The 26785-nt window shown below is 41.8% G+C and overlaps 2 protein-coding genes across 3 annotated transcripts; both read left to right on the top strand.

Moving 5' to 3' along the window:
* The first annotated feature begins 2272 nt into the window (after positions 1-2272).
* On the top strand, positions 2273-10596 carry LOC129215852 (C-type lectin domain family 12 member A-like). 2 transcript variants are annotated; one of them, XM_054849774.1, is made up of 5 exons: positions 2273-2612; positions 5964-6062; positions 6765-6908; positions 7959-8113; positions 10479-10596. In XM_054849774.1, exons 1-5 carry the CDS (start codon positions 2522-2524, stop codon positions 10536-10538), a joined length of 549 nt encoding a protein of 182 aa, XP_054705749.1. In that variant the 5' UTR covers positions 2273-2521; the 3' UTR covers positions 10539-10596. The 2 variants fall into 2 exon arrangements, with proteins under 2 accessions (XP_054705749.1, XP_054705739.1); XM_054849764.1 differs by lacking the exon at positions 10479-10596 and adding an exon at positions 9575-9694 and having other exon boundaries at positions 2275-2612.
* Positions 10538-22002, top strand: LOC129215848 (natural killer cells antigen CD94-like). The gene is made up of 7 exons (XM_054849755.1): positions 10538-10673; positions 10771-13848; positions 16109-16207; positions 17343-17429; positions 17716-17870; positions 19871-19983; positions 20328-22002. The coding sequence occupies exons 2-7, from the start codon at positions 13722-13724 to the stop codon at positions 20446-20448; spliced, it is 702 nt and encodes a 233-aa protein (XP_054705730.1). The 5' UTR covers positions 10538-10673; positions 10771-13721; the 3' UTR covers positions 20449-22002.
* Positions 22003-26785: the final 4783 nt, after the last annotated feature.

The following is a 26785-nucleotide window of genomic DNA, read 5'->3' as shown; positions in this document are numbered from 1 at the left end:
CACTTGTATTATTAGTATTAGTATCTTCCTTTGTTATCCTATTAAACTATCTTTATCTTAACCCATGAGTTGTTTTTCTTTCATTCTCCTCCCCATCTCCTTGTGGGGGGAGAAGTGAGCGAGCAGCTGCATAGTGCTCAGTTACTGGCTGGGGTTAAACCACAGCAATTTCAAACAGCCAGAAGTTTTCTCACTCTGTACAAGGGTCAGTTAAGAAATGGAGAAGAGACAGCATTTCTCAGCTGACAAGTAGTCATACTACAACAGGATGATTATACAGGTTTTCTGTCAGAGCCTTATCTTTATTTTAGACCTTACATATGGTTTCTCTTAATTTTTCATTGTCTGTAGTCAAATATTAAATCATAATAGGCAATAAATAAATGAAAAGGATATTATACTGATGCTTTTTTTTCTTAATGCCTACATGAAAATTTTATAGCTTTCAGAGGTGCTGGGTGCTGGCTTGCCTCCTTTATGCCAAGGAAGAGTCTCTGAAAGTTGAAATCCTTTAACTTAGTGCCTAAGAGAGGATGTAGAGTGGAACTTTCAAAATCTCCACAATTATTTTGGTACACAAATCTGATGGATCATTTTAGGTATTTACAAATAAACATGTTTTACCAATGACACTTTCCCAGACAAGCACATTTGGGGGAGGAGGGGCGGGGGGGAGGGGCGAGGACACAACCCAAACAAACACTCAAAACAAAACAAACAAAACCCACAAACAAACAAACCCAGGTCAGGTTGATTTTTAGCAGAGTTTGGTTTCTGGAAACCTTGGCTGTTTTTTTGATATTTTGTATTAAATGTATTTTTTTTAATGTTCCATCTGCATAGCTGATCCAGTATCTTAATGATCTAAATTACTTTTGTTAATTTAGATTAGTCATTTTGATTTTAGCATTGATATAAAGAATAATGTTTGGTTAATTTTCTGAGTAAAGCAAAGTATGAAAGCCTAAGTCTCAGTTATGCAGATCCAGAAGTACAAAGGAGGATTAGTTTATAGTCCTGCTCATTTTTAGAACACTTTACACTCCTAGCACAGGGTGGAATAGCGTACTTAAGCCTCAGGATAGTCACTCAGGTGGTAATGTGCATCCGTAATCTATTTCTGTTCCATTCATCATTTCTGCTAAATTGCAAAAATTGTACCGGAAACTCAAGACATTCTGCTTTTGTCATGCACATTTAAAGTTTCACAACTGTGGAAGTGTTAACATCATGAAGAGGAGCTTAAAATGTCTCAGAAAATCTATTCTGCTCCTGCTTTCATTAAGGAGTGTGTCTGTCTGCCTTTCCACTCCAGGTAGAATCACTGACATTTTTGCATCAACTGAATATTTTGTTCTTGCTCTAGAAGATCTTGTCTCATGGTCTCAGTTATGGGATACCAGCATAACAAAGAAATGGCTGTCCTCATAGATAAACAGGGTCTAAACATCAGTGGGGAATGAGTTGTTCAGAAATGCAGATAGACTCATGGGGGGCACACAGCAGTAGAGCAGGCGGACAATTTCTCATGCAATGAATCGTGTACTCCTTTCTTGGCTAACCAGGTCTCCCTGTTATTTCTTTTCCTCTGTGGGATTGTTTGTTCACCTCAGAGAAAGGTAGTTTCTACAGCTGTGTCCATCTGTGTGAGGGAGATACATGAAATGTATTTTCCTGAAGACTGACTTTACTCTGCAGTCTCAAAATCTGAGTGTTAGTGTATCCTTTTCCTCATGCCATTAGATCTGGAGAAGAAACGAGAAATAAAGAAAATTATTCCAGAAATGGAAATAAAACATTAATGCCAGAAAACTTAGTGGAGGACCTCTTCAAGAGGTCCTTCTAGTTTGGTGACTTAGAGCTCCCAGACCAAATGATCACTATGGGAAGTTGGCATGGAAGGTAAAAGCCAACACCCTGATATATCCTAGCTGAGGCACCAGCCCTGAGCACAAGTTCTTACTTCTTTTGGATGAGAACACAACTTGCCAGCTTCAAGATACAAGTCCACCATCTGGTTTGCTTTCAGCACATTCCAGTAGGAAACAGAAACTAAAGCATTCTCACAAATCTGCTGCTGAACACAGCTGCACAAACTAAAGGACAGCCTCAAAGCTGTAAAACATGTTATTCAATTCTGTGTGTCAAGCTTGAATGTGATGTAATCAGGAATTAAATGTTGTCTTTCCAAAAGAAGAAGAGTTCTAATGAAAAGAGACGAGTTCTACAGAAGTGGCTGTGTTTTCTTCAATAATGGCAGAAAGAAATATGTGCTAGTCAAGGAAGGTAGAAGTGACGTAAAGAGGAATAAAGAGAACATAGCAACGAGTGAGGGAGGAACATATTCTTGGCAGTACTGTGATTGAGGAAGCTCAGATGTATCTGGATGTCTTTGCTGCTTCATTTATATCTGCAATATAAGGAAATCCCACAAAGGGGTGGATTTTCTTCCTAGCTTACTAGCTGCAAATGCTAGATCTTTTTCTACCTTTTTGTTCTGACGCTTTTCTTTTTACCAGCTATGACAGAAGAAGTAACATATGCAAATCTGAAATTTGAAAACAGCTATGAGCTGGATAATATCACAGAGCCTGAAGATACTAAGGAAAAAGGTGTAGTATCTATAAAACTTCTATGATTTATTCTTGCTAAAGTAGATGGGACAGGAAATACTTTTAATTATATGCCCAAGGGGCCTTTGTTAGCTTTGTTATTATCAGAAAAGTTATACTAGTTATAAATGTGTCCTGGTTTTTATTGCTTGCATTTCTGCCTGAACTTGTTAGAGTTTGGAAGGTATACCTGAAATAGTGATGTTACTATTTCATGGAAAAGCATATTACTGACAACTATACTAAGTCCCACAAATAGTCCTAATTGTCTAAACATCAAAAGAGTTAATTTGAACTAATTTTTAAAGTGGATCAGTTCCATTTAATTTCTCCATGCATTTGCAATCAAGCTTAGAACTGAATTAGCTTTAACTGACTCATTTTATTTCACTTCTGAAGCTCTAGCCTGAATTAAGGCACTGGTCTTTGAGACGGCTGTATCTGTTAAAGGGCTGAATGAATTTTAAATACTAATTTTAAATTAATTTTTCTTAATTTGTGTTAAATTGCTTAAGAGCACGTGTGAAGATGAGCTCTAGATTTGAGTGGTGCAACTCATGGAAAAAAAGAACATAGAAAGTGCTAGCTATTTGTGGGGTCAGGCTCTGGAGCAGAGGTTTACAAACAGGTGGACAACTTGCTTGTGATTCAGAAGGTATTCTCTGGGGAATTCTGTATCAAAGAGCAGTGGTTTTGAACGCTTTTATGTTTTTTGAACATATGTTCTGGGTTTTTGAACATGTTATGTTTTTTTAACATATGTTTTTTGATCATTGTTAAGTTGTGGCTTTGAGCATTGCCAAAGTATCATTCAGGGGCAAAAAAAAAAAAAAAAAAAAAAAGATAAAAATCTGAACTGTCTTTGTGTTAAGCTCTGGGCTTCTGGGATGTTTCCTTTAACATCCAATGACACCAGTATCCTCATTCGACTACAGATAACCTGTTTCTATGTCCCAGGGTAGACAATGCATATTTCGTGATGAGAAAGCACCATTCTGAGAGGGCACAGCACAGTCTGTGCATTATTTTGCAAGCGTCAAATTGAAACAACCCCAATGAATAAATATATCCACTCTAGGACCACAGGAGTACTGTACAGGAAGGACAACCCATCCCAAGGCCCCTTCAGTTGTGCTAGATGTAGCAGAAGCAGTGTGAGGTTATAAAATACAGTACAGGGAACCATCACCTAAGGAAACTCTTGAGGAAATACTTTAATTAAATGAGGCAAAGCTAACAATTCTGTTTGGTCTTGACTCATATTGCTGCCCAGAAAATTTTTTGTATTTGTTTATGAAATCTCACTCTTTCTTTGTCTTGTCTCATCTAAAAGCTCCAGGAAGCACGGACTATAATACTTTCAGTCTTCAGCTTGGGGCTGTGACTTTGTAGGGGTAGGAACAAAATTTTTTTGCCCTTTAGCTCAAATTCACATGAGTCTGTTTAGCAGTCTGCCTTAAGGGATTCAAATTTCTATTCCTGAAGTTCTCCAGGCACCTAATACACAGCTTCAGAGCATGTAGAGAAGCACTTTGACCTTAAAAATACCCATATGTCCTAGCAGTCAGTGTGTCCTTAAGTCTTGTTAAGGTCTATAAGGTATGTGATTCTCCTGTGCAGGCTTTATCTCTGAGTGTATCTGTCGTATGCCTGTGAAATCAGACTTTGGAAAACAATGCAAAAAGGAGATGTTGTTTCTCTTTGTGAAGGGCCTGGGTATCTCTCTTTTATGCAATACCCAGCAGATAGAGCACTTCCCTAGAGTGGGTTTGCATTCTGTGATGAAATGCAAGTGCAGGGAGAGTGGCAGATGTAATATATATTCAGCAGGGCTTTTGTCAGTGTCTATTACAGTATTGCCATTTTAAAGCTGAGGAAGTTATAGGCCATTAGGTACATTGAAAACTGGCTGGACTAGCAGGCTCAAAGGGAAGTAACTAATGGCTCAACATCTATTCGGTGGCAGAGTCCCTCAGAGGTCCCTCAGGGGTTGATACTGAGCATATATTGTTTAATAATATAAATAATAATAATAGTAAATACCTTAAAAATGGCACAGAGTGTGCCTTCAGCAAATTTATAATGATACGAAACTACGGGTTGTGTCTGATGCTACCAAGTGCTAGAGCTTCAATACTGAGGAGTCTTGAGAATCTTGAGGATTGGATGAGCAGAAACCCCATGAAGCTCCACAAGTTGTCATGCCCTGAGGCTGGACTAATCCCAGGCATAGACCAGTACAGACTGGGAGCAGGCTGACTGTGGAGGCCTCTGCTGGAAAGGACCTGGGGTTTATGGTGAACAGGAGGCTGAAGATAAGCCAGCAGTGATCTATGCCCCAGTTCAAGACAACATCCATTGCTTGATCTTCTTTCACCTCATATAATTTATCAACTTGAGTTTCTATAGAGTGAGGTCTTGTACAGCATTCTACCAAGGATTGCTTCACCACAGGTTATTTGTAGGAGAGGTAGACTGCATAGTTTCCATTCCTGTTCCTTCAGCTCAACATACTAAATTTCAGTTCCTACTTTTTCAGCAATTCACTCCCCAATTTTAAATACTCCTTTTCCTTTTCTAGACTAGCAACTTTCTGTTCACATTCCCATTCTACTGCCTTTACTAGATTAAGTCAAGCTGGTTGCAGCTCTCCACAAAAGCCCATAGAGTGGTAACTTTAATATCTGCCTTAGATTTAATGCTTCCCTGACAAACTGAATGGTTTTTCTCCCTCCTTCAGTGCACCTTAATCCATGAAATCATCAAGTTCCTATAAACAAGGTCTCTTCTGGATGACCTCCATGCTTAAAATTTCCCTTGCTCAGGCAATGATTGCTTCTTTTTCTCATCACTGAGTGCTTATTTCTGTATCTAGGCTGTAACCCTTATTACAGGAAAATTCTCTGTGAATTTCTAGCTAGAAATCTCAAACTACCATAAAGTACCACAGCAGTTCACTGTAGCATTCAAATTAACCAGATTACCACAGATATGTTTCACATCACAAATTACCACAAACATACAAGTGCATATTTGTTTTCAGCTTCCAGCAATCAACATTCTAGATTTTGCAACATCTTGCTTTCTCAATATCTTTCTTGCCACAGTTTATGGCCTTCAAAAGGACTGAGGCTGTCCACATTTTCCACTGAGTTGATGTGATCTCTCACTCTCTTACTTTGTCTGGGCATCTTTTGCTGTGTGCAAAGACTCTGCAGCAGGAGCATACAACCATAAAGTAAAAGGAATTATTTATTGACCAATGCACCATAAAGATGGCTGTGATTTAATGAAATATGCTCATCATTCCCTTAGTATCACACCTCCATTTCATTATTTAATTCCTCCCAGGACCTCCCACTTCATCCCGCTCTTGCTGTCCAATAGTCCCGATTTTGATCACACTGTGCCTGGCATTGCTGATGGCGCTGGTGACCCTGGCAGTTTTATGTAAGTACTAATGCGTTTCTGTTTGCTGGGGGGCTCAAGATACTGAATAACACCAGACTGGCATCTCCTTCAGGTGCAATTTCTGGTTCAGCTGAGAACAGACAAACCAGATATTTTCCCTTGCCACAGCATCTTTCTCCTCTTCTCAATGTGATGAGGCTAGAAACGAGCAACATGGAGGGGAGCTGGAAAGGGGTGGAGTAGGACACTCACTGCTTGCTCTGACTGCCATTTTCTGGTCTCCTAAAAACTGTATCCACAATCTGACCGTACTGACTAGGGACAGAGTGAATTCCCCTTTGACAATACTGGATCTGAAGGGAAGGGAAAAGCTTTGTGTCACAGTGAACAAGTTGTGTCCATTACCTCTCATCTACCACAATTCCACTGTGATCCAGAGCCGCAGTTCACATTTTTAGGAAAAAAGCACAGCCTGGAAACCAATATAAGAGAAAGATACACAATGGAAATATATGAAAAAAAGTGACACTTTAATTTTTTTGTTCGCTCACAGCCAAATAATAAGAAATCCACCATGCAAACGTTCTCCATCTCAGCAGCCCTTGCATGCAACTGTTCAGGGAGGAATAACATTTATCCCAAATGGTTTATTTATCCCTAACAATCTGCCAAGTCATTCCCTGTCTGCATCCTGCCCATTCTGAAGGACAGCACTGGAAAATGTCTTTTTGTGAATTTCAGTTTACCAGATTCCCAAGGACTACAGGACACAACTTAGAGACCTCAACATGACAAAAAATGAGCTGCATGGAAATTTCTCAAATATGCTGCAAGCAATAGGAAATCAGCTGTGCTTGGAAGGGGAAAAAATGCTTAAAAATAATGGTAAATCAAAAAGTTTTGATGAGGGTTTATCTTTCAATATGGCGGGGAAGGAAATGAGATGTGTCTTCTGTGTCTACCCAGGTCCATCCCCTCAGGTAAGCCTGTGCTTTCTCATATGTAACCACCTAGAAAGCAGGTGATGAGCATATCTGGTGCACACAGTGTCTGGAGAGAGGCACCCAGCCTGCCCATATGTGCCTGGTAGTGCTACCAGGGTTTCAGGATCTACTTTGCATAAGAAAATGGTTCTGTGGGGATGCCTTCTGGATGTGCCAGTTCCCCTCAGCACTAGTTCAGAGATCTCTACAACATGCTTACCTCTATCTGATAGACAATTTTACAGTGGTGCCTGAGAATTAAACAACTGACTGCACTCTATGTGAACAGCAGTCCACACACAGGACAGTGTGCTAGTACCAACCCCAGGTCAGACAGTAATCTCCTAAAATCAGAAGAGATGTGTGGTGAAGCGTAGCTAAACCAACCTGAGCATTCACACTCTCTTTCCTGACTGTGTCCCATTTCTGAAGTCAGTTTGCCACAGCTCAGTTATTTAAGTAGCATCTGACAATGAGCCAGCCAGACAATCAGTTCTCTTCAGCAATTATACTGTGAGGAGTAGGGGCACCGGGCGAAGGGATTCCATTGTGATTGTTGGGAAAGGGGATTTCATTAGTCCGGATATTGTTCTGCAGACAAGCTGTCTAGGTCTCTACTTCTGTCCATTGACAAAAATGGGAATCCAGATAGGTTCACTCATGCCATCTTTGTAGATCCTAAAAATAAGCAAAATAAATCCCATCTGCAGCACCTGAACCTCCTCCCCCAGTGCTAAAGGAATGGGAATGATGGGGTGGGGGGCAGGGGCTGTGATTCAATTTTCATCTCTTTCATTACCTGAACCTTCTGGGACCACAGTGGGATTTTGACTGAATAAGGATCGTCTCAAACATCCTCAGTCCCTAAGGATCTTGCTGTCACAGGCCGACAGTGATGTTCTGTGAGGGACAGCGTGGGAACAGAAACAGGATGATGGTTTTCCTTTTCCAGGCCAGAACTGTGTACTCTGCCCTGCAAACTGGAAGTGGGAAGGTGGCCATATGTGTTACTACCTGTCCAAGGAAAAGAAGTCATGGGAACAGAGTCACCAGTTTTGTTCCTCACAAAACTCTACTCTTCTTCTGATAAAAGAGGCAGCGAAGTTGGTATGGAATGGGTTCTCACTGTGTTTAGCATGGAGGAAATTCATGTGCCCTATCAGCTACTCACTTCACAGATAACTTTCTTAAATGGCATTGTTAGCAGGAGATTTTCTACATTGATCAGGTTGTCCTGGGCAGTCCTAGGACGTAGTGTGGCCACACAAAGCACTCCCCTTTGAGCGGCTGGCAGTGGAAGACAGCCCATCTTGCCACGGCTTGCCATGGCTGGCTATTTACTGGGATGACTGGTGAAAGCAGTTCCATGGCTGTTTTGTTGTGGGCAATGAGTTCACTAATTTAACAAGTATTACGGATCCATACAAGGATTTGGTAAGACATTAGTGTGAAAGCCTCTTTTAACCTGGTCTCCCCATAGGTGAAGCATAGTCCTCCCCATTTTGTGGAAGTTCTCTCCACAAAAACTGATCTCATCTTTTCAATCAAAATTAAAACACTTGGCAGCAAGTTGCTGAAATCTAACCTAATCTTTCAGTAAATGAAAATAAACTGACACGGGAAGAGAAAATGCTAGGTGTAGAGGGAAACATTGCTTTTGCCTCTGGATGCCAGTGGATGTGTTGGAAGACTGAGGGCAGAAACAATGTCTAGACCTAGATGTCAAGAGCTAGCAGTCAGGGCTGGGCCTGCCTGCTCTCCAGCACTTGACAAATGCCAGTTCCCCTCTCACCGAGCCATAACTTCTCCCACAAGTAAAAGGGAGCAGCTTTATTCTCACCCTCCCAAACTGGTGACAGCAAAGATTGTGAGGTGCAGTCTGTTCTAGCTTTCTTAATGATGGCATTGAGACATATGAGGAAAAAGAGAAAATGGACAAGTGCACTGGGAGTGACAATGATAAGTGAAGGAAGGAGGAGAAAAACATAAAAAATTGAATTCAAAACTTCAGAGATTTCCCTCAAGCAGCATTACTTAAATTTACATTGTTACCTGTTCTGCTCAGAGCATTTTTTAAGAACAGAATATCGCTAAATGCCTAACTTTAAGACCTCCTCTACTTGTCATGGTCCAGCTCTTGGGAATAAGTAAACGATGCTAGAGCCAAGTGTGAAGATTCAACAAATCAAACCCAACGGCTCCCTGCAGAGGCCTCCTTTATGCTGTTGACAAATGCTAAGGACAGAGTAATGGAGGAGGAATGATTCATGACTAAAGTGGAGACGAACGATCCAGTTTCACCCAATGGGTTTGAATCAGATTGATGAGGGTGACATTGCTCTTCAGAGCTCTAAGTGTATCTTCTCACCAATTAAAAACAGCTCTGTTATCACTTCGCCTTTGATACCAGGCTTTTCGTGTAAGTGCAGAACTTGTCCTGACAGGTTAGCAATTTGTGGTATTTAAGTTCTTTAGGCAATTTCCATTAATGCTTTCAACTTCTGAGCCTAGATATTTATTTTTAATATCTTCCTGAATATCTGTTTTGAATTGTCCTTATCTGCATAGGAAGTGGTACAAAAATTTCCTACAGGATTATACTGGCTTGGATTAATATTTAGAGCTCAACAGACAAAGTGGTATTGGCTAGACAACACAAGTGTTACAGAAGAACAAAAGTCTTGGTAAGTGGGCAGCTTTCTCACAATACATAAAATTGGTCCTCACCCACATGCAACTCCCAGTTTCTCTGACACAAAGGGAACATTGAACAGCCAACTTTTATACAGCTTTCTCTGTATTCTGGCTCTCACTTTTCCATTTCAGATTTTTTCTTGGCCCCACCTAGGACTGCTTGGAGGGTGATCTAGGCACTATTACTGGGCAAAAAAAAAGTACCCTGACTATTCATTTCCACAATTTAGTTTCAGATTGACCATAAACGTCATGTTTCTCTTGTATCTGACATCTTGTTTCAGTGTTCCATATCATGCTTTTGATTTTATACTTTTTTGTTTTTTTACAAGACACTATTTAATCTCTAGAATAATTTCATTTCAGACTAACATGTCATTTCAGAAATACAGTATATTTTTCTTCTTGCTTTCAAACCTGCTTTGCCAATTTTCCTTTTCATTATTGGGCAGTATCCTCTTAACATTTCTGTTGAAACAGCCTCTGCCACCCTCCAGTCGGTACCCAAGAGTTAGCGTTTCTTACTGTCAGGTACAAGAAACAGTTTAGGATCCACTCTTAGAGTCTGCTGAGGGTGCTTGTTGGCATGTTCAGGACAGGGCCAGTCTCCTGTGAGTTGGTGCACAATGTCACTAAACTCTGTATTTCTTTGTTGGGGGTATATATTCTTCATGTAAGACACATAAGTAATTTTTGCAAAGACGGCTCTTTTTGGAAGGGGAGAGGATGCACCACTTGAATGAGATAAAATGTAACAACAAAGATTTTTCTTTCCTAGGACAAAGCATTTAGATTCCTTCTATCACTGTGGATATATGCATCATACTACCATATATAGCAGAAGATGCCTAGAAAATCTTTACTATATCTGTGAAAAGCCCGCCATCCAATTACAGCGAGGTAACAACCAGTGGCAGGAGGACTGGTTTGTCAGACCAAAATGATTATGAGAAGCTAGAAGACATTCTGTAAGGTTGGAATTTTTTATTTTGTTTTTCAGAACTATCATATGAGAATTTAAACATGTTGGATTGAACCTAATACATTTCCTTGTTTTCGTTATCTTTTAGACATATGTAAAAATATCTTCGTACTAAGGAAAAGGACATGGTGACAGGCTCCAGGAGTGACCCAAGTCTGTCATTCCAGATCCAAAACTGCCAAATGATTACTCAGTTTTAACCAACACAAGTGATGGACAAAATGGCCAAAAGTGATGGCCAGGAAAAAAAAAAAAAGCTCAGTGACAAGACAAGCACATAAAGATACTGCTCCTCTCCCAGCATCCGCTGATACAGTCCTAATACCACTTGTCAGTTAATATTAACTGTACAGTTGTAACATAACACAAGTGATGAGGATTAAACACTTCCATTTAGGAGATGCTTCCGATGTCTTGTTGATCTGACTGCTTTAATACGCTAGTAGGCTGGAGTATGCAACACACAAACACAGCTATCCTCAGAAGGTGGGCCAAGGTGTCCCTGAATTGTATTAATAATCATATTTGCTCTGGAGCACAGGGATTCATAGTCCTCATAAGGACTTGTGCACGTGTCACAGGAGAAGACACAAACGTCTAGCTCTCTTCCATGCTCTATACTTCTTCCTGACGCTGTTAGTTCTTCTTTTCTACTTTTCTAATTTTCTACTTTTTTTGATCTATTCCAAAAGTTACGCTAGGGTTCAGTCAGAGGCATGAACAGAACCTCTTTTTATGTATTTTTAGGATATTTCCTGGAATGCCATACTACTAACTTAAAGTGCTGAGCAAGGGTCTACAAACCCAGCCATAGTGAAAATACCCCAAGCAGTGTTAATCAACAAAATGTCTCCCTCCACATCTCTGTAGAACAATGACAGTCAGGTTGGAATAAGAAATCTCAGTCCCATAACAGTGTTTTGATCTGAGCAAAAAGTCCACAAATTGCTAGCTTGGATCCCTCTGGAGACTTGTGTATTCCTTGTGGATTGCAGTGCAGATTGTTTGTTGTGGGCCATTTACCAGTGGTGTAGCAGCTGGGCTGCTAAAGCACTAGTCATTCCCTTCAAGGGGCTGTTCTAGCGTCTCACTGATCTCAGCACTACACAGCAGTTTCTGATCACCAACATGAACATTTCCGGTGTTATTTTGAAATACCAATTTCATGCTCCAGAAACTTTAGTGGATTTCCCTTCCTCTCTGCTGTTTACACTCATCACTCGCATCTCTGATATAACCTCTCCTAGCTGCCCCTCTCAGTTCCTCTCCTAGCTGTTTCTGTCTTCAGGGGTGAAAATGCAGAGTGCTTCTGCCCTGCAGTGCAGACACAGCCCTGGTGACTTCCAAGAGTGTCTATTAGCATTCATATCAGCTACACTGACATAAGAACTCTCATGTGGAAGGTATCCTGAACTGTATTCATGGTGCGTCCTTTCTTGATAATGAAGGGCTTTGCTGTAATTTGCCAGAAAAATAAAAAATTTAAAAAAAAAAGTCTGATCTTGTTTCCTCTTATATTAGAGTGACTGTGAGGAAACTGGAAAGACATTTCTAGGATGTTTCTTCATTAATGACACATACCTAAGAGCAGGTGGGAGAATCCCAGATGTTTCTGCAGTTTGTTGAAGACAAACGTGAGCTGAGATCGACAGCTCCCCACGCTGACAGGCAGCCACAAGGCTATACCATATCTTGCTGTGGCCTTGATCTTTTGGGTCAATTTACTGCTAGCCCAAAAGCAGTCTCTGGTGCAGCAACTGTATTTGTAGCATAGACACACCTGACTCCTAGTTCTCTGCAGAAAAGCCCTTTTTACATTAAGGTGCCAACATACAGTTTTCAGACCCGACAGACAAGGATTTTTGCACCATATTTAGCATGAGGTTTTTATGAGGAAATTATGGATGCACCATGGATACGCAGTGAATGCTACCCCTTGTGTGCCTGTCTGTGTAACAAAACTGTCAGCACTCTACTCCCATCTTTTCCCTCATGTCTCCTCTTTGCATACAGGTAAAATGTCATGCAAGAAATACATGCAGCCAGAGATATTTCTGCTCTGAAAAAATCTATCATCTGCACAGCAAGGCAGGAAGAATAGCCCAGTTATTACAGTGTATTTCTAGTCTGTTGATATTATTTTGCAAATGGGGGATTCTAAACTTTACACACAAGAGCAGGAACAGCTACCACAGAAATTCCTCTCTTGCAATTTCCTTCTGACTCACCCTGTCACCATGACATGACTCATCAGGTCTGGGCAAGTGTTCTGCTAAGGAAAGTTGGTCACTGAAGATGTTTAAGAACTACAGTGCAGCACTGGAGCCAGGCACTGCAAAGAGCAAGAGATGGAGAGTGACGATGGAAAAGCCACTTCTGCAGTCACCTCCACGTACAGTGCAACAGCAGAGAGGTCCTCAGTGTCATCTGGTCTTTCTCTGACACAGGCTGAGTGGTTGTGTGAATCCTGCCAAACTCTTGGCCTCACCATCCTTTCAGCTCAGCTATTCCCCTTCTAGCATTTATTTCAGTGAATTTTTGCAGAATAATTTCATTTTTCATTTATTTCATAACAGTGTATGGAAATACAGCCTATTGCTTTCAGTGCAGCTGATGTGTTGTATTTGTACTCTGACACATGAACAGATATCTTTCATATCTTAACTCAAATAGCAACTGTTTCTAGAGCATCTTATTTTAAGGCGGTAGAATATCCTGATGTTTGCTGTATTTACAGGGCCAGGTCAGATGGATAGTTAAATGAAACAGTCTTAGGTTCCAGACAGGAACCAAGACTCCCAATCTTCACATTCAGGAAGAAAACACCCATCCTTGACATGTCACTTTAACTCCTTAATGTGTTTTCAATATACTACACTTTCACTATGACACAGTAATCAGAAGAGAGCCAGTTTCCTCTGTGGTTTCACTGGAAATGCTGAAACATGAACCATTCCCATCGCCTCAACATTGGTCTCGCTGCAGTGTGTCCCTCCTCCCAGAGCACTGCTACTGCAGGAAAAGTGTGACAAACTGGAGATGGAGGATGAGGAAGGCTACACTGCTTTAAATTTACGACCCTCAGTGTCAGTTATTACTCCTGGATATTCAAGCAGCAACAAATGTTCTGTATTTAAGGCTCCAGCCAGTTGTGTTACAGCAGACAGTAAGTACAGGTGTAAATCAACTTTTCTATCTAAATCAGGGCATAACTTAAATTTGCACGTTCATGTTGATTGCTTTAGAATCTTTCTAAACTTTATAGTACATTCTTAGATAAATGTTCATAGAAACAGCAGAAAAAATAATCATAATGGAGTGTTGTGTGCTATCGTTTATGATCACAGATATTTTTTCTGAAGCTTGTCTTTACTCCAATTATTTTTTCCATTTACTTTAACACAAAAGACAAATTCCACCTTTCTATGGATTTTTTTTTTTTCATTTTGGTAGGACTCATTTATGACAGCAGGGCACTACAAGAGGGGAAGGCAGTATAGTTTTATCAGATAACGCAGGCCTTGGAAATGGAAGCAATTTCCTCACCTATGGGGAGCAGAAATTTGCTCTGTTTATCAGTCTTAATAGTGAATGTAAACTCTGATAGGAGTATATATTTGTATTTGTTTGTACTGAAAGATTTTCCATAAACAAGCTGAGTTCTAACTAAGGTAGTGGATTGTGAGAAATGAAATGTCTGAGACCATAAAATGATGACTTGAGTACTGTTACTGCTGCTTATAAATTCACCACGTGGTTTATGTGTGAAATAAATATCATCACTGCTATTTTCAGGTTGGGTAGAGTAGACAAAGATTAAATTAACATCACTCTGGTGCTGTCTGGAAAAGATCTAGGGCTATTCATTGAGAATGACCGCTTGACAAGGAGGATGGAGGAGAAGCTGTGGAGAAGCAGCAGCCAGAAAACCAAGGATAAAATATTAAGGATTGTGATCTAGGGACAGAGCTTCCTGGAAAGAAACAGCTCAGAAAACTCCTTAAATGGCCTTTTGATACGCGCAGAGAACATTTAAAGTAGATAGACTTATGATCAAATTAGCTTGGGAGGGACCTACAGTAAGTTTCCCTGATATGACTTGTGACTGTTGATGTGTGTCCTTTTGCTGTGCCTCTCTGAGAAGTTCGGCTCCATCTATAAAGCCCTTTTAGGTAGTGGAGGGCAGAAATTAGGTCCTCCCTTAGCCTCCTCGTCTCCAGGCTAAACAAGCCTATGATGTCCTTTAGGCTCTCCATAGGTCCCTGACCAATTCAGTTTTCCTCTGCTGGACTCTCTGCAGTTAGCTAACATCTCTCTTGAACTGGGAAGCTCAGCACTGGACACAGTACCTCAGATGTGGCTTCATGACTGTCAAGTAGAGTGGAATAATCACTTTTCTCAACCTGCTGGCTGCAGTCTTGCCAATGCAGCCCAGTGTTGGTCAGCTTTCACTGCCACAAGGGCACACTTGACTCACATTCAACTTGTCCACCAGGACTGTGAAGCATAGCTGTTTTCTAGCCAGCCAGTCACCTTTAAAAGGAAGGTCTAACCTCTGGTATATCAGCTACCACCCCAACGTGGTGTCATCTGCAGTCTCTTCAAATTACTTGGTGAGGGTTAGGGTCATCTCCCTTAACTTTGGCTATGTAAGTTTCAGTTGTCAAGTCTATGTGGACTTCTGGGCACCTCTGGAAGGTGATTCTTCTCACCTAACAAAAGATTAGATCCCTGGAAGTGCTTGCTCTGGTTGCACTGGACTCAAGTAAAATACTTGATGTGTGTAATCATTTTCAATTAACCTGAACATTCTAAATAGATATGAAAGCAAACTACAGAAAATTGCAGAGCGCTGCTTCCCAAAAAGGAGAAATGCATATATATAGAAGAAAAGATTTTAATCAGGGGATAGTCAGTTGTAAAATTCTGGAGAACTATATTCCTCATTAGAGACATTGAAGCACAATGGAAATTTGGAAAAAGAGCCTGAAGAAAGATGCACAGTTTAATGTTCTAACATTGCAATCATTTAGAAATCCCAATCACAGGTTCCAGAAGTAATTATCCAAAACTAGATAGTATTTTTTCTCTTTAAAAGTGGAGAAGTCTTAGACATTGTTTTATTATTTCCAGGACTGTGGGCAATGCAAAAATCTAATATGTTTATCTGTCTCATGACTAGAATTTTTACTCTAAAACACTAAAGCCTCAGTTAATAAATATTCTCAATTGATAAATAGATATTTTCTCAAAATGACTCCAGGAAATTCCCAACAGCAATAACAAAAACAGCAGTAAGAAAAGAAGAGGCTCTGCAGAAGGGATAAAGGTGAACTGGCGCTGTCAGAGAGGAGCAGCACCACTGCGTTGTGAGGAGAGCTGCTGGTTTTGTTACTGAATGGTTTGGTTTTTTTTTTTCCCCCCAGGAGCCTCTGCCTCATCTTCTGTATGGCGGCCAGTGGCCTTTGCTTCCTTCGCTTTGTGCCTGGTGCTGCTGACAGGTCTGGTAGTTCTGCTGGCCCTGTGTAAGTACTGTGGGAGTACGCTGCTGCTGTGGGAGGGAATTCCAGCTGCCCGAGTGCTGCTTCTCCCCCTGCAGACTGTCCCTGGTGTCTCTGATTCCCCAGTGGAAATAATACAGCAAGAAGGGCAACAGTACAGCTCTCCCACAGAAGTCCCCCGCAACTGAATGTCAGCACATATCGCTCAGGATCTGCACTTACCTTGCCCCTACGGGTTACACTAATCTTAATATAAGGCCTAAACCTAACTAACTCTAACCCTAGACCTAAACCTAACCCCCTAACCTTAACACTAATCCTAACCCTAAACCCCTAACCTTAACCACCCTAATCCTAACACTAAAACTAATCCCTAACCCTATTCCAAAGCATAAGCCTAACCCCTAAAACTAACCCCAACCTTAACCCTAATCCAAAACTATAACCCTAACCATAACTCTAACCCTAACACCTAATGCCTAACCCTAACCCTAATCATAATGTCCCCAACCTTTCACCTAACCCCATCCTTAACCCTAACCCCAACCCTAACCTATACACCTAAACCTAACCCTAACCCTTACCCTGAAACCGAACCCTAACCTTAGTCCTAACCGCTAACTCACTCTAACCCATTTCTCAAATGCTCAGTTTTCACAGCTAGAAGTTGATCTCGTTAGCCACACTATCAGGATAATGGTGCCCCCCTGTGACAGTTACCGGAATATTTCACAGTTGCAGTTCCCTCTTTTCCTTGGATTGCAAGCTTTTTGCATGGAGGGCATCACAGCAATGTTAGCTCAGAGGCAATTCTTCAGCTTTCTAGTCTGACCTCCCCCCTCTCCTCCCCATCATTCAAAGCTGGACTCTCACCAACCCCAGATAAACTCACTTGTAGCTTTGTCCAGATGACTTTGGAAAATCTTCAAGGCAGAGATGCCCCCACCTTCCCAGGTGACCTTTTCCAGTGCTGCACAACCCTCCTGGTGAAGAAAATGGAGATAATGTACACACAATGGTGGACATACAAATGAAGTAGACAAAAAAATAAAAGAATGACAAAAGCTACAAATTAAAGCTACAAATTTTTAAAAACAAAATTTTTAAAGCTACAAAATTTAATTATTTTTTTTTTTATAAGCACTTTCATGCCCTTCAGTTTTTCAGGTTTCCAAGGATCCTGAGGAAGGAAAGAAGCTGCAGGAAATGAGGGAAGCATTGTGTTTTGAAGGGAAGGAGAAAAACGGTAAATGTGTTTGCTATGTAAATAAACACACATCATCCCCTTTTCAGAGCCCACTGACTGAGAGACTATAAAATCACAGGGAAAAGATCTGATCAGTTACTGTCTGTTTTTAACTGTGGTAGCATCTGAGATGTGGATATGTGTACAATAACATGCAAAACAACTTGTCTCTGCCCCTCAAGAGCTCAGCTGACCCATGGCTACCCTTACTCTTCTCTCAGTCAAGCCAGTAGCTAAAGCCCCTGTATTCCTTGCAGGTCTGCATAAAACTTTCTCTGATTTCTAGAAACAAAATGTGCTCTCTGTCCAGCAAGCTGGCAAAACAGTGGCGCTGACAACTGCTTCTACATTTCAAAGCAGAAGAAAACATGGAAGCAAAGCCAGGAGTTCTGTTCCTCAAGAAACTCCACTCTTCTTCTGCTAAAAGACAAAGCAAAGATGGTACAGTCTTAACTTCATGCATTCCTTTATGTCATGTGTTTTAACTTACAGCAATCTTGCAGGCAGAAAATAGTTTGGTTGTTTTCAGTGTATGTATTTAATTTTCTCCGCGTCACGTAGCCTTCCTGCAAGTCACTAGATTGTCACGACTTGCAACACTTTCTAAATTGTGTGCTGTAAGAAGTAGTGAAATTATGTATTATGAGAAATAGAATAAGCCATTGTATAAAATACCTTAATTAGCTAATACTTAGGTTTTCACAGAGAAATCAAATTGTATGTTATCAGCCTGGAGGAGAGACGCAGCACACAGAATGCATGTTTTCATTATCTCTTCCCACAAGTTTTACTACCGAGGGCTCCCAGCATCAAACCCATAACTACGTGAAATCTAGAGTGGCCAATTCACCATGGTACTGTCATTTGCACGCTGCAGGGCAAAGTGACTATAAAAGGTTGTTTTCTGACCTTGTGTTATATCCTCACAGAATGGTGTTAATGACGGCACAAAGACTAGACAGCAGAGGATTATACTATGATGACTGAAAAAGGTTTAGAGAATTAATAATTTTAAGTAGTCTTACTAATTTGGGTTTTTTTTCTGACTAATGAAAAGTCTGTAAGCTGCTGTCAAGACTATCTTTTCGATTTTTGTACACACATATTTGGGAACCCCTTTTTCAATATCTATTAAGTTTACACAAAGCCCAAATATCATTATTTTCTTTTTGCTACGTAAGACCTTTAAAAGGAAACAAGCTTTCCTGGAAATCTCTCCTTTTTCCAGGTGGAGTTAGTTTCAGATGGGGGTTCTCATTTAAGGCACAAAGGATAGCCTTTTGGGTTTATTTTTTAAAGTGAAAATTAGATAGGTAGAGACAAAATAGAAAGTGGAGAAATGGTTTATTATTGAGTTTAGCAGCATCCTGAAGTCAGAATTGTGTTTCACACTGTTAGGAGACACCTGAACACCACACCTTCAATACTGAATGCAAGAGACAATTTTGCTATGCTATATAAATCCCTGGATAGTTTGACTCCAGGTGTCTGGGTGCTCACTTTTTCTTCCCTGTTTGGTATGTGCAGCTGCAGCCAGACTGAAGAACCACAGCTGGTTTAAGCCAACTGTGGATTTTAGATTTTGGATGAGTCCCTAAGCATGCTACAAAGCAGCAATAGAGTATCTGGAGGATCTGAACAGGCTAAGATGCTGAGGAACCTCTTAGGTAGTACTCACACACCTAAGGAATGATCAGGTGCCTAAGCATAGGTTTCTAGGGCAATCTGAGATGCCCGGGGGTATTCTCTTTGACCTCCAAATGCCTCAGCAAGGCACAGTTCTCCCATAGGTTCTGGGTCTTATCTGTCAGACATATGTGAAGACCTCAGATGGGTTGGAGAATCTCAAAAAGTGCTAGCAGCCTGCATTTAGGCAACAGTCTCTTCCCTCTAGGCTGAGATTCATCTCACCTAGCTTCAGGCATCTACAGTGTAAGCAGTCTGCAACTTCAGAGCTACTTCCTCAGGCTCCGTTACAGCCAATACAGTCCCTATTCAGTAGCCCTCCCACTAGGTGAGACGAATCACTTCTCAGGCTCCATTGGATCTGTTGGCCACATCCTTGCTGACTCTAATTGGGGCTTTCACGGCACTCTCATATCTATATCTAAACTGCAGATATCTAAAGGCAATGTAGGTACATAAAGGCAGACCAGATAAGGCTGCTTTGTTTGTTTGTTTGTTGGTTTGTTTAAAAAAGCAGTGTTTTTACACATTCAGACTACATTTGTCTTGTGGCAATTCAATAAACAATGGTATTTGAATGATCCTATAATCAGAACAGTCAGCACTGCCTCATAGAAAAGAAGTATGGACAACAGGTTACTCTCCTATTGAGTAAGAGTTATCTCCTTTGGTTGCAGAACCTTCACAGCTGGAAGATACAAGAACTTCCGTCTTATTTTTGAAATATTGTTGTGATGATTTTCTCATACCTACAGGTTTCTCTGCCACAGGATTCACAGTTTTACTGGGTTGGATTATCCTACATATCTGAAAGGAACGGCTGGTACTGGGAGGATGGAACAGCTTTTTCAAAAGAAGCGACAAATTGGTATGCCTTCATAACTTAGGACCAGTGCAGTTCTATCTAATAGTCTCAGTAAATTATACGAGATTTGTGCTTTCTCTTCCTTTCCCATGTTTGTCACATGTGGAATGATGAAGAAGCATGGAGACCATAGTACCTGCTATGGAGCTCTGAATTATGCCCTGTATGAGGAACAATGGGTGGCAAAGTACAGCTTGACATGCACCACTACCTAGCAGAAATAAAATAGCTCCAAGGGGGAAATAACTCTACATTCCAGTGGCAAATTAGTATGATTACAAATGGGCCAAATATAGATCACATGATGTCACCAGGACATCATTAAACCATATATTTTAATTTCCTAGGGTTGTGTTATATGACAAGATCTTCTGTGCCTCCATATATGGACAGATTATTTACGCCAGGCACTCCTGTTCGACCAAGCAATTCTGGATCTGTGAGAAAGTGACTGTTCATTTCACCTGAACCACTGGAAGAAGGGATGTGGGATCTGCCACTGTGAGATACCAACTTTAAGAACTAGACGTTTTAAGTATATTTTTATTTTTGTTTGTTTATCGTGCAGTTTTCTCAGAAGGGTGATTCAAAGGGACAGGTCATTAGAGACTACATCTTCCTCTTTGTCTGCATTTTCCCTCCCAGGCTCACAAATGAGAGAGACATAAAAAAAACTACACAGCTAAAAACTACAAGCCTAGGAAGCAACTTGAAAGAATTAGCTACAGTCAAGCAATGATTCTTGCATGACTTTCTAGGTTGGCAGCCACAGATTCTTGCAGATGTCTGTACTTCTTGAGCTTCGCTCAGCATTTCACACTAACACCCGCCAGTCATAAACCAGTCCAACTACATCCCTGATGATTTTACTCACCAAATTACTTACTGTACACACTAGCTACTGTCCACCTATTATCCTCTTCTAGAGCAGTTTGCCTGGGCATGCCTTTTTTCCTAAATCTGTTCTTCCAGCTGTTCTGGGATACAGAAGGAACACAAGGCTCTACTTATCCATAAAATTCTTCTCATACGTGCATTGGTATTTATAGAAACAAAAGGGCATTTGTGAGAAGGCTACAGGGAGTCCCTGGAAGCAATCTCTGTGAAAAGTAGTTAAATGTCATGGTTGGATTAAAACTTTACCTGAATAACTTCAGTGTTATCATAACATTAATTGCTATGCAAATAGCAGTGAGGATAATAAATATGTGCTCCATTCAGAGCTACACACAATCAGTACTCAAAGTGATGCAGAATCCATTGCCACAGATTTTACTTGAGCTCTTGTATTACATCCACACTGTTTGGGATCTCTGGAGCCCAAGGTATACACTATGCATCATGTGTTATTAAAGCACTTGTCATAATTCTTGAAAGAAAATGCCTTCCTCTTTCTGGGTGGAGCATCATTGCATCAATTCTTTGAAGTTTTGTATGTCAGCACCTGGTTTGTATTATGTATGCATATATTCCTTGTATATATATGCCTTGTATCTATTTGTATATGCCTCAGTATTTGGAGACTTTCCTTATAATAAATGAAATAATAATAATATCTTTTTAATATTCAATATTTCCTTGGAAAATATTCTCAAAGACTGAAGCAGTTCCTTAGTAAAAAAATTAACCCCTTTTCCAAATGTGATGAAAGATGTTTATGAACTGAATAAAGTCACTATACTCAGTAGAGCCAAGTTATAATTCATGGGCACAACTACCAGCTGAACTATCTAGAATTCTTTACTATTGTGGTAGGAAGTTCAAGGTACAATGCAAATAAGGTACAATGTTTCATCTGTTTCAAACCATTGAACTTGAAAAAAAAAATTCACAGCAGGCATCTAACCTGCCACATTTTACCCCTTTTTCCTCCCACAAACTAACATATGATTTTTTTTCTAGCAATCTGCTATATGCATGTGTTTGGTGGCTGCACTGTGAAAATAAATGTTAGCCTCTGGGTTTCCTGCTGACTGCTTATTTGGTTTTTTAGGGAGCATTCACTATTACTGCAGGAATGTCAGGTCACCAGTGATAACTTGCAGGGTACATTTCTTTCGTTTCTATGACTGGATGATCTTTATAAGCTATTTCCATATCTTCATATAGTAAACTCCATTTGGTCTCAGACCAAATCTTGGCCCCAGCAGCTTAGAAAGGGCTTTTCCCCTGTTAACAGTGGCATATTTCAGAGGGAAAAATTTATAGTATCTAGTATTTTAAATTCAAGCAAATCCATTATTTCATGTCAAAGTTCTCCTAACTACCCACGTATGGAGCCCAAGACATGAGCTGCTCAGGGAGGTCCAGTCTTTGGGGACAGGGGAGGTCCACAATCCTTTCATGGCACTGGGAAGTTCAGAGAAGTGGTTCATTTGAAGCATACTTTGTATGGAAAATAAAACCTAGTGCTGTTGTAATGGGTTGACCTGCACTGGACACCAGGTGCCCACCAAAGCCGCTCTGTCACTCCCCTCCTCAGCTGGGCAGGGGAGAGAAAATATAACGAAAGGCTCCTGGGTCACCAATTATCATCAGGGGCAAAACAGACTTGACTTGGGGAAATTAATTTAATTTATTGCCAATCACAATCAGAGAAAGATAATGACAAATAAACTCTTAATTTTAAAACACGTTCCCCCTACCTCTCCCTTCTTCCTGGGCTCAACTTCACTCCCAATTTCTCTCCCTCCTCCCCTCGAGCAGCACAGGGGGACAGGGAACGGGGGTTGTGGTCAGTTCGTCACACGTTGTCTCTGCTGCTCCTTCCTCCTCAAGGGGGAGGACTCCTCACACTCTTCCCCTCCTCCAGCGTGGGGTCCCTCTCACAGGAGACAGTCCTCCACCAACTTCTCCAACGTGAGTGCTTCCCACAGGCTGCAGTTCTTCACCAACTGCTCCAGCGTGGGTCCTTTCCACGGGGTGCAGACCTTCAGGAGCAGACTGCTCCAGCGTGGGGTCCCCCATGGGGGTCACAAGTCCTGCCAGCAAACCTGCTCCAGCATGGGCTCCTCTCTCCATGGGGCCACAGGTCCTGCCAGCAGCCTGCTCCAGCGCGGGCTTCCCACGGGATTACAGCCTCCTTCAGGTGCCTCCACCTGCTCCGGCATGGGGTCCTCCACGGGCTGCAGGTGGTCATCTGCTCCACCATGGACCTCCATGGGCTGCAGGGGGACAGCCTGCTTCACCAGGGTCTTCTCCAGGGGCTGCAGGGGAATCTCTGCTCTGGCACCTGGAGCACCTTCTCCCCCTCCTTCTTCACTGACCTTGGTGTCAGCAGAGTTGTTCCTCTCACATCCTCTCACTCCTCTGTCCTGGCTGAAATTGTTGCCGCACAGGTTTTTTCCTCCTTCTTAACTCTGTTATCCCAGAGGCACTACCATCATCACTGATGGGCTCAGCCTTGGCCAGCGGCGGGTCCATCTTGAAGCTGGCTGGTATTGGCTCTGTCGGACATGGGGGAAGCTTCTAGCAGCTTCTCACAGAAGCCACCTCTATAGCCCCCCCACTACCAAAACCTTGTCACGCAAACCCAGTACAATTGTATACTAATTGTGAGAGTAAAGCCCTTGGTAGAGCCTGAGACATCATAAATCTTGAAAGGTATGGGAACTAAAGAGAAGTTGTTGGCTTCAACATCCCTTCAGACAGAACATGGACAGCAAAGAAGATGCAGTGAAGTGAATAAAGAGGTGCATTGGGAGAATGAGCCTTGCAGTACCATTCTGCAGTGGAAGGAGCATGGCAGCTTCACATTTTCCCATCAACAACAAGATAACCAAGACAGTGAAATGGGAGGAGTCTAAATGTCAGCTGCTGGATAGGAAAAAGCAGAGATCATGGATGTCAGGAAGGCAGGTTCAGAAATAAAAGAGCTGAACCACACACCCCAGCTGCACAGTGCCTCTTCATATTCTCCACTACACTCTCTGCTCCAGGCTCTGCACTGAGTGGATCCTCTCTCTTCCCCAATGGCCTCCATCATCCTTGTTATGAGTACACCCGCTGCCCTGGAGGGGGTTCAGACTTGCCAGTAGATGCCAGTGCTCACAGGCTGCAACGCATTGTCAGCAAGATGCTAAATAATATGGTGCCAATTGTGTTCACAGACACTGTCTGTAGAAAGAACAAAGAAAAAGCAGCCTTCAGGAATCCCAGATCCCAGACACCAGAGGGAAAGGCTGGAGCAAGGAAGAAGTGCCCTTGGTGGAAGAGGATCAGGTCAGGGAATACTTAGGCAAACTGGACATGCAGCCCCCTGACAGGGCTGAGGGAGCTGGTAGATGTCATTGCATGGCAACTCTTGATACTCTTTGACTGATCATGGTGACTGGGAGAAGTGCCCAAGGGCTGGAAGAAAGTAAATATCACTCCTGTCTCCAGTAAGGGCAGGAAGGAGGGCCCAGGGAACTACAGGCCAATCAGCCTCACCTCAGTTCTTAGGAAGCTGATGGAGCAATTAATTCTGGAAACCATTTAGAGGCACATGAAGGACAAGAAGGTGATTGGGAGTAGCCAGCATGGATTCACACAAGGGGAAGTTGTACTTGGCCAACCTGATAACCTTTTATGATGAGATGAGTGGCTTGATAGACAGGGAGAAAACAGTGAATATCATCTACCTGAACTTCAGTAAGGCTTTCAACACTTTCTCCCATAAGATTCTCATAGAGGAGCTGTTAATGTACAGGCTGGATGAGCAGACAGTGTGGTGGATTGAAAACTGGCTAAACAGATCGACCCAGAGGGTGGTGATCAGTGGCATGAAGTCTACAGCTGGAGGCCAGTCACTAGTAGTGCACCCCAGAGGTCAACACTGGATCTGACCTGGTTCAGCATCTTCATTAATCATCTGGATGACAGGGCAGAGTTTGCCAATGATACAAAACTGGGATGAGTGGCTGATACACCAGAGGATTGTACTGCCATCCAGAGGGACCTCAACAGGATGGAGAAATGGGATGACAGGAACTCATGAAGTTCAATAAGGAGAAGTGCAAAGTCCTGCAACTGGAGAGGAACAACCCCATCCACCAGCACCTGCTGGGGGCTGACCAGCTGGAAAGCAACTTTGCAGAAAAGGACCTGGGGTTCTGGTGAACACCTAATTGACCATGAGCCAACAGTACGCCCTTGTTGCAAAGAAGGTCAGTGGTATTCTGGGCTGCATTAAGAGAAGTGTTGCCAGCAGGTCAAGGGAGGTGATCCTTCCCCTCTGCTCAGCACTGGCGAGGTCACATGTGGTCCTGTGCTGGGCTCCCCAGTACGAGAGACATGAACATACTGGAGAGAGTCCAATGAAGGGCCATGAAGATGAGGGGAGTGAACCATCTCGCCTATGAGGAAAGGCTGAGACTGCTAGGATGATTTAGCCTGGACAAGAGAAGGTTTGGAGAGGAACTTATTAATGTATTTAAATACCTGAAGGCAGGGTACAAAGAGGATGGAGCCAGGCTCTTTTCAGTGGTGCCCAGTGACAGGACCAGAGGCAACAGGCACAAACTGAAACACAGGAGGTTCCCTCTGAATATCAGGAAACACTTTTTTACTGTGAGGGTGACCAACCACTGGCACTGGTTGCCCAGAGAGCTTGTGGGGTCTCCCTTCATGGTGGTATTCAAAAGTGGTCTGGACATAGCCCTGGACAACTGATTCTAGATGGCCCTGCTTGAGCAGGGGGGGTTGGAGCAGATGACGTCCAGAGGTCATAGAATCACAGAATGATTGGGTTGGAAGGGACCTTTAAATATCATCTAGTCCAACCACCCTAGCCTGGGCAGGGACATCTTTCACTAGACCAGGTTGCTCAAAGCCACCCAACCTGACCTTGAACACTTCCAGGGCTGAGATATCTGTAACTTCTCTGGACAACCTGTTCCAGTGTCTCACCACCCTCACCGTAAAAAAATTCTTTCTTATGTCTAATCTAAATCTACCCTCTTTTAGTTTAAAACCATTGCCTCTTGTCCTGTCACTACAGGCCTTGGTAAAAAGTCTCTCTCTGTCTTTCTTAAAAGCTCCCTTTATATATTGAAAGGCCACAATAAGGTCTCCCCGGAGCCTTTTCTTCTCCAGGCTGAACACCACCAACTCTCTCAGCCTTTCTTCATAGCAGAGGTGCTCCAACCCTCTGATCTGACGTCCCTTCCAACCTTGACCAGTCGGTGATTCTGTGTTTTTTCAAGAGGTCAAATTTCAGACACTAGTAAGTAAAATCTCTGTGTGATACCGATGTGACCATGTTCAAATGAGGTGCTCAGTTTAATAGCCTTTGTCATTTTTCAGTAGGAAGACTGATTACAAAATTCGCCTTGTTATTGTTCCAAGTTTGAAAGTGACTCTGAGATCTTTACTTCATGTTGGAAAATTGAGTGGACAAATTGGAAGAGGTATGTTGATGTATTTTTGTGGCACTTACTTAATACATTATGTCCACTAGAAATTAGATGCATTATTTCTATATGCATTTTGCATAGGGATGCAACTGGAACCATCACATTCAACAATGAAACATCTTGCCTATGAATGTATGATATTTGTGATACAGTCTTACTTATACAGCAGAAAAAACTGTTCCCTTTCCTTGGGTAGTAATATTATGCTTTAAAATGCAGGTATTTTTTTAAGTGCATAAGACTTTTGTCATCATAACATGGGCAAGTTGATGTTAATTATTTATTTACGTTCCCCTACAAAATACTACTTTTCAGCTACACAATTCTTATTAAATTTCTGCGCCACAATTTGTGCTATGACAAGCCTTCAACTTAATTTGACGTTATAAATAGCAGCAAATATGACTTCA

Source organism: Grus americana, chromosome 1, assembly GCF_028858705.1.
Source record: "Grus americana isolate bGruAme1 chromosome 1, bGruAme1.mat, whole genome shotgun sequence".
NCBI classification, from domain to species: domain Eukaryota; kingdom Metazoa; phylum Chordata; class Aves; order Gruiformes; family Gruidae; genus Grus; species Grus americana.
Note: the sequence above shows the minus strand (reverse complement) of the source record. Positions and strands in the feature narration are given on the sequence as shown.

What these genes read in the sequence shown, in the direction of transcription:
- LOC129215848 (XM_054849755.1), top strand. Translation starts at nt 13,722, where the DNA reads ATGGAGGATGAGGAAGGCTACACTGCTTTAAATTTACGACCCTCAGTG. An exon ending in TAAAAGACAAAGCAAAGATG is followed by an intron (nt 17,871 to 19,870) that starts GTACAGTCTTAA and finishes TCATACCTACAG; the next exon opens with GTTTCTCTGCCACAGGATTC. An exon ending in TCAAAAGAAGCGACAAATTG is followed by an intron (nt 19,984 to 20,327) that starts GTATGCCTTCAT and finishes TTAATTTCCTAG; the next exon opens with GGTTGTGTTATATGACAAGA.
- LOC129215852 (XM_054849764.1), top strand. Translation starts at nt 2,522, where the DNA reads ATGACAGAAGAAGTAACATATGCAAATCTGAAATTTGAAAACAGCTAT. An exon ending in TGAAGATACTAAGGAAAAAG is followed by an intron (nt 2,613 to 5,963) that starts GTGTAGTATCTA and finishes AATTCCTCCCAG; the next exon opens with GACCTCCCACTTCATCCCGC. An exon ending in AAAAATGCTTAAAAATAATG is followed by an intron (nt 6,909 to 7,958) that starts GTAAATCAAAAA and finishes TTCCTTTTCCAG; the next exon opens with GCCAGAACTGTGTACTCTGC.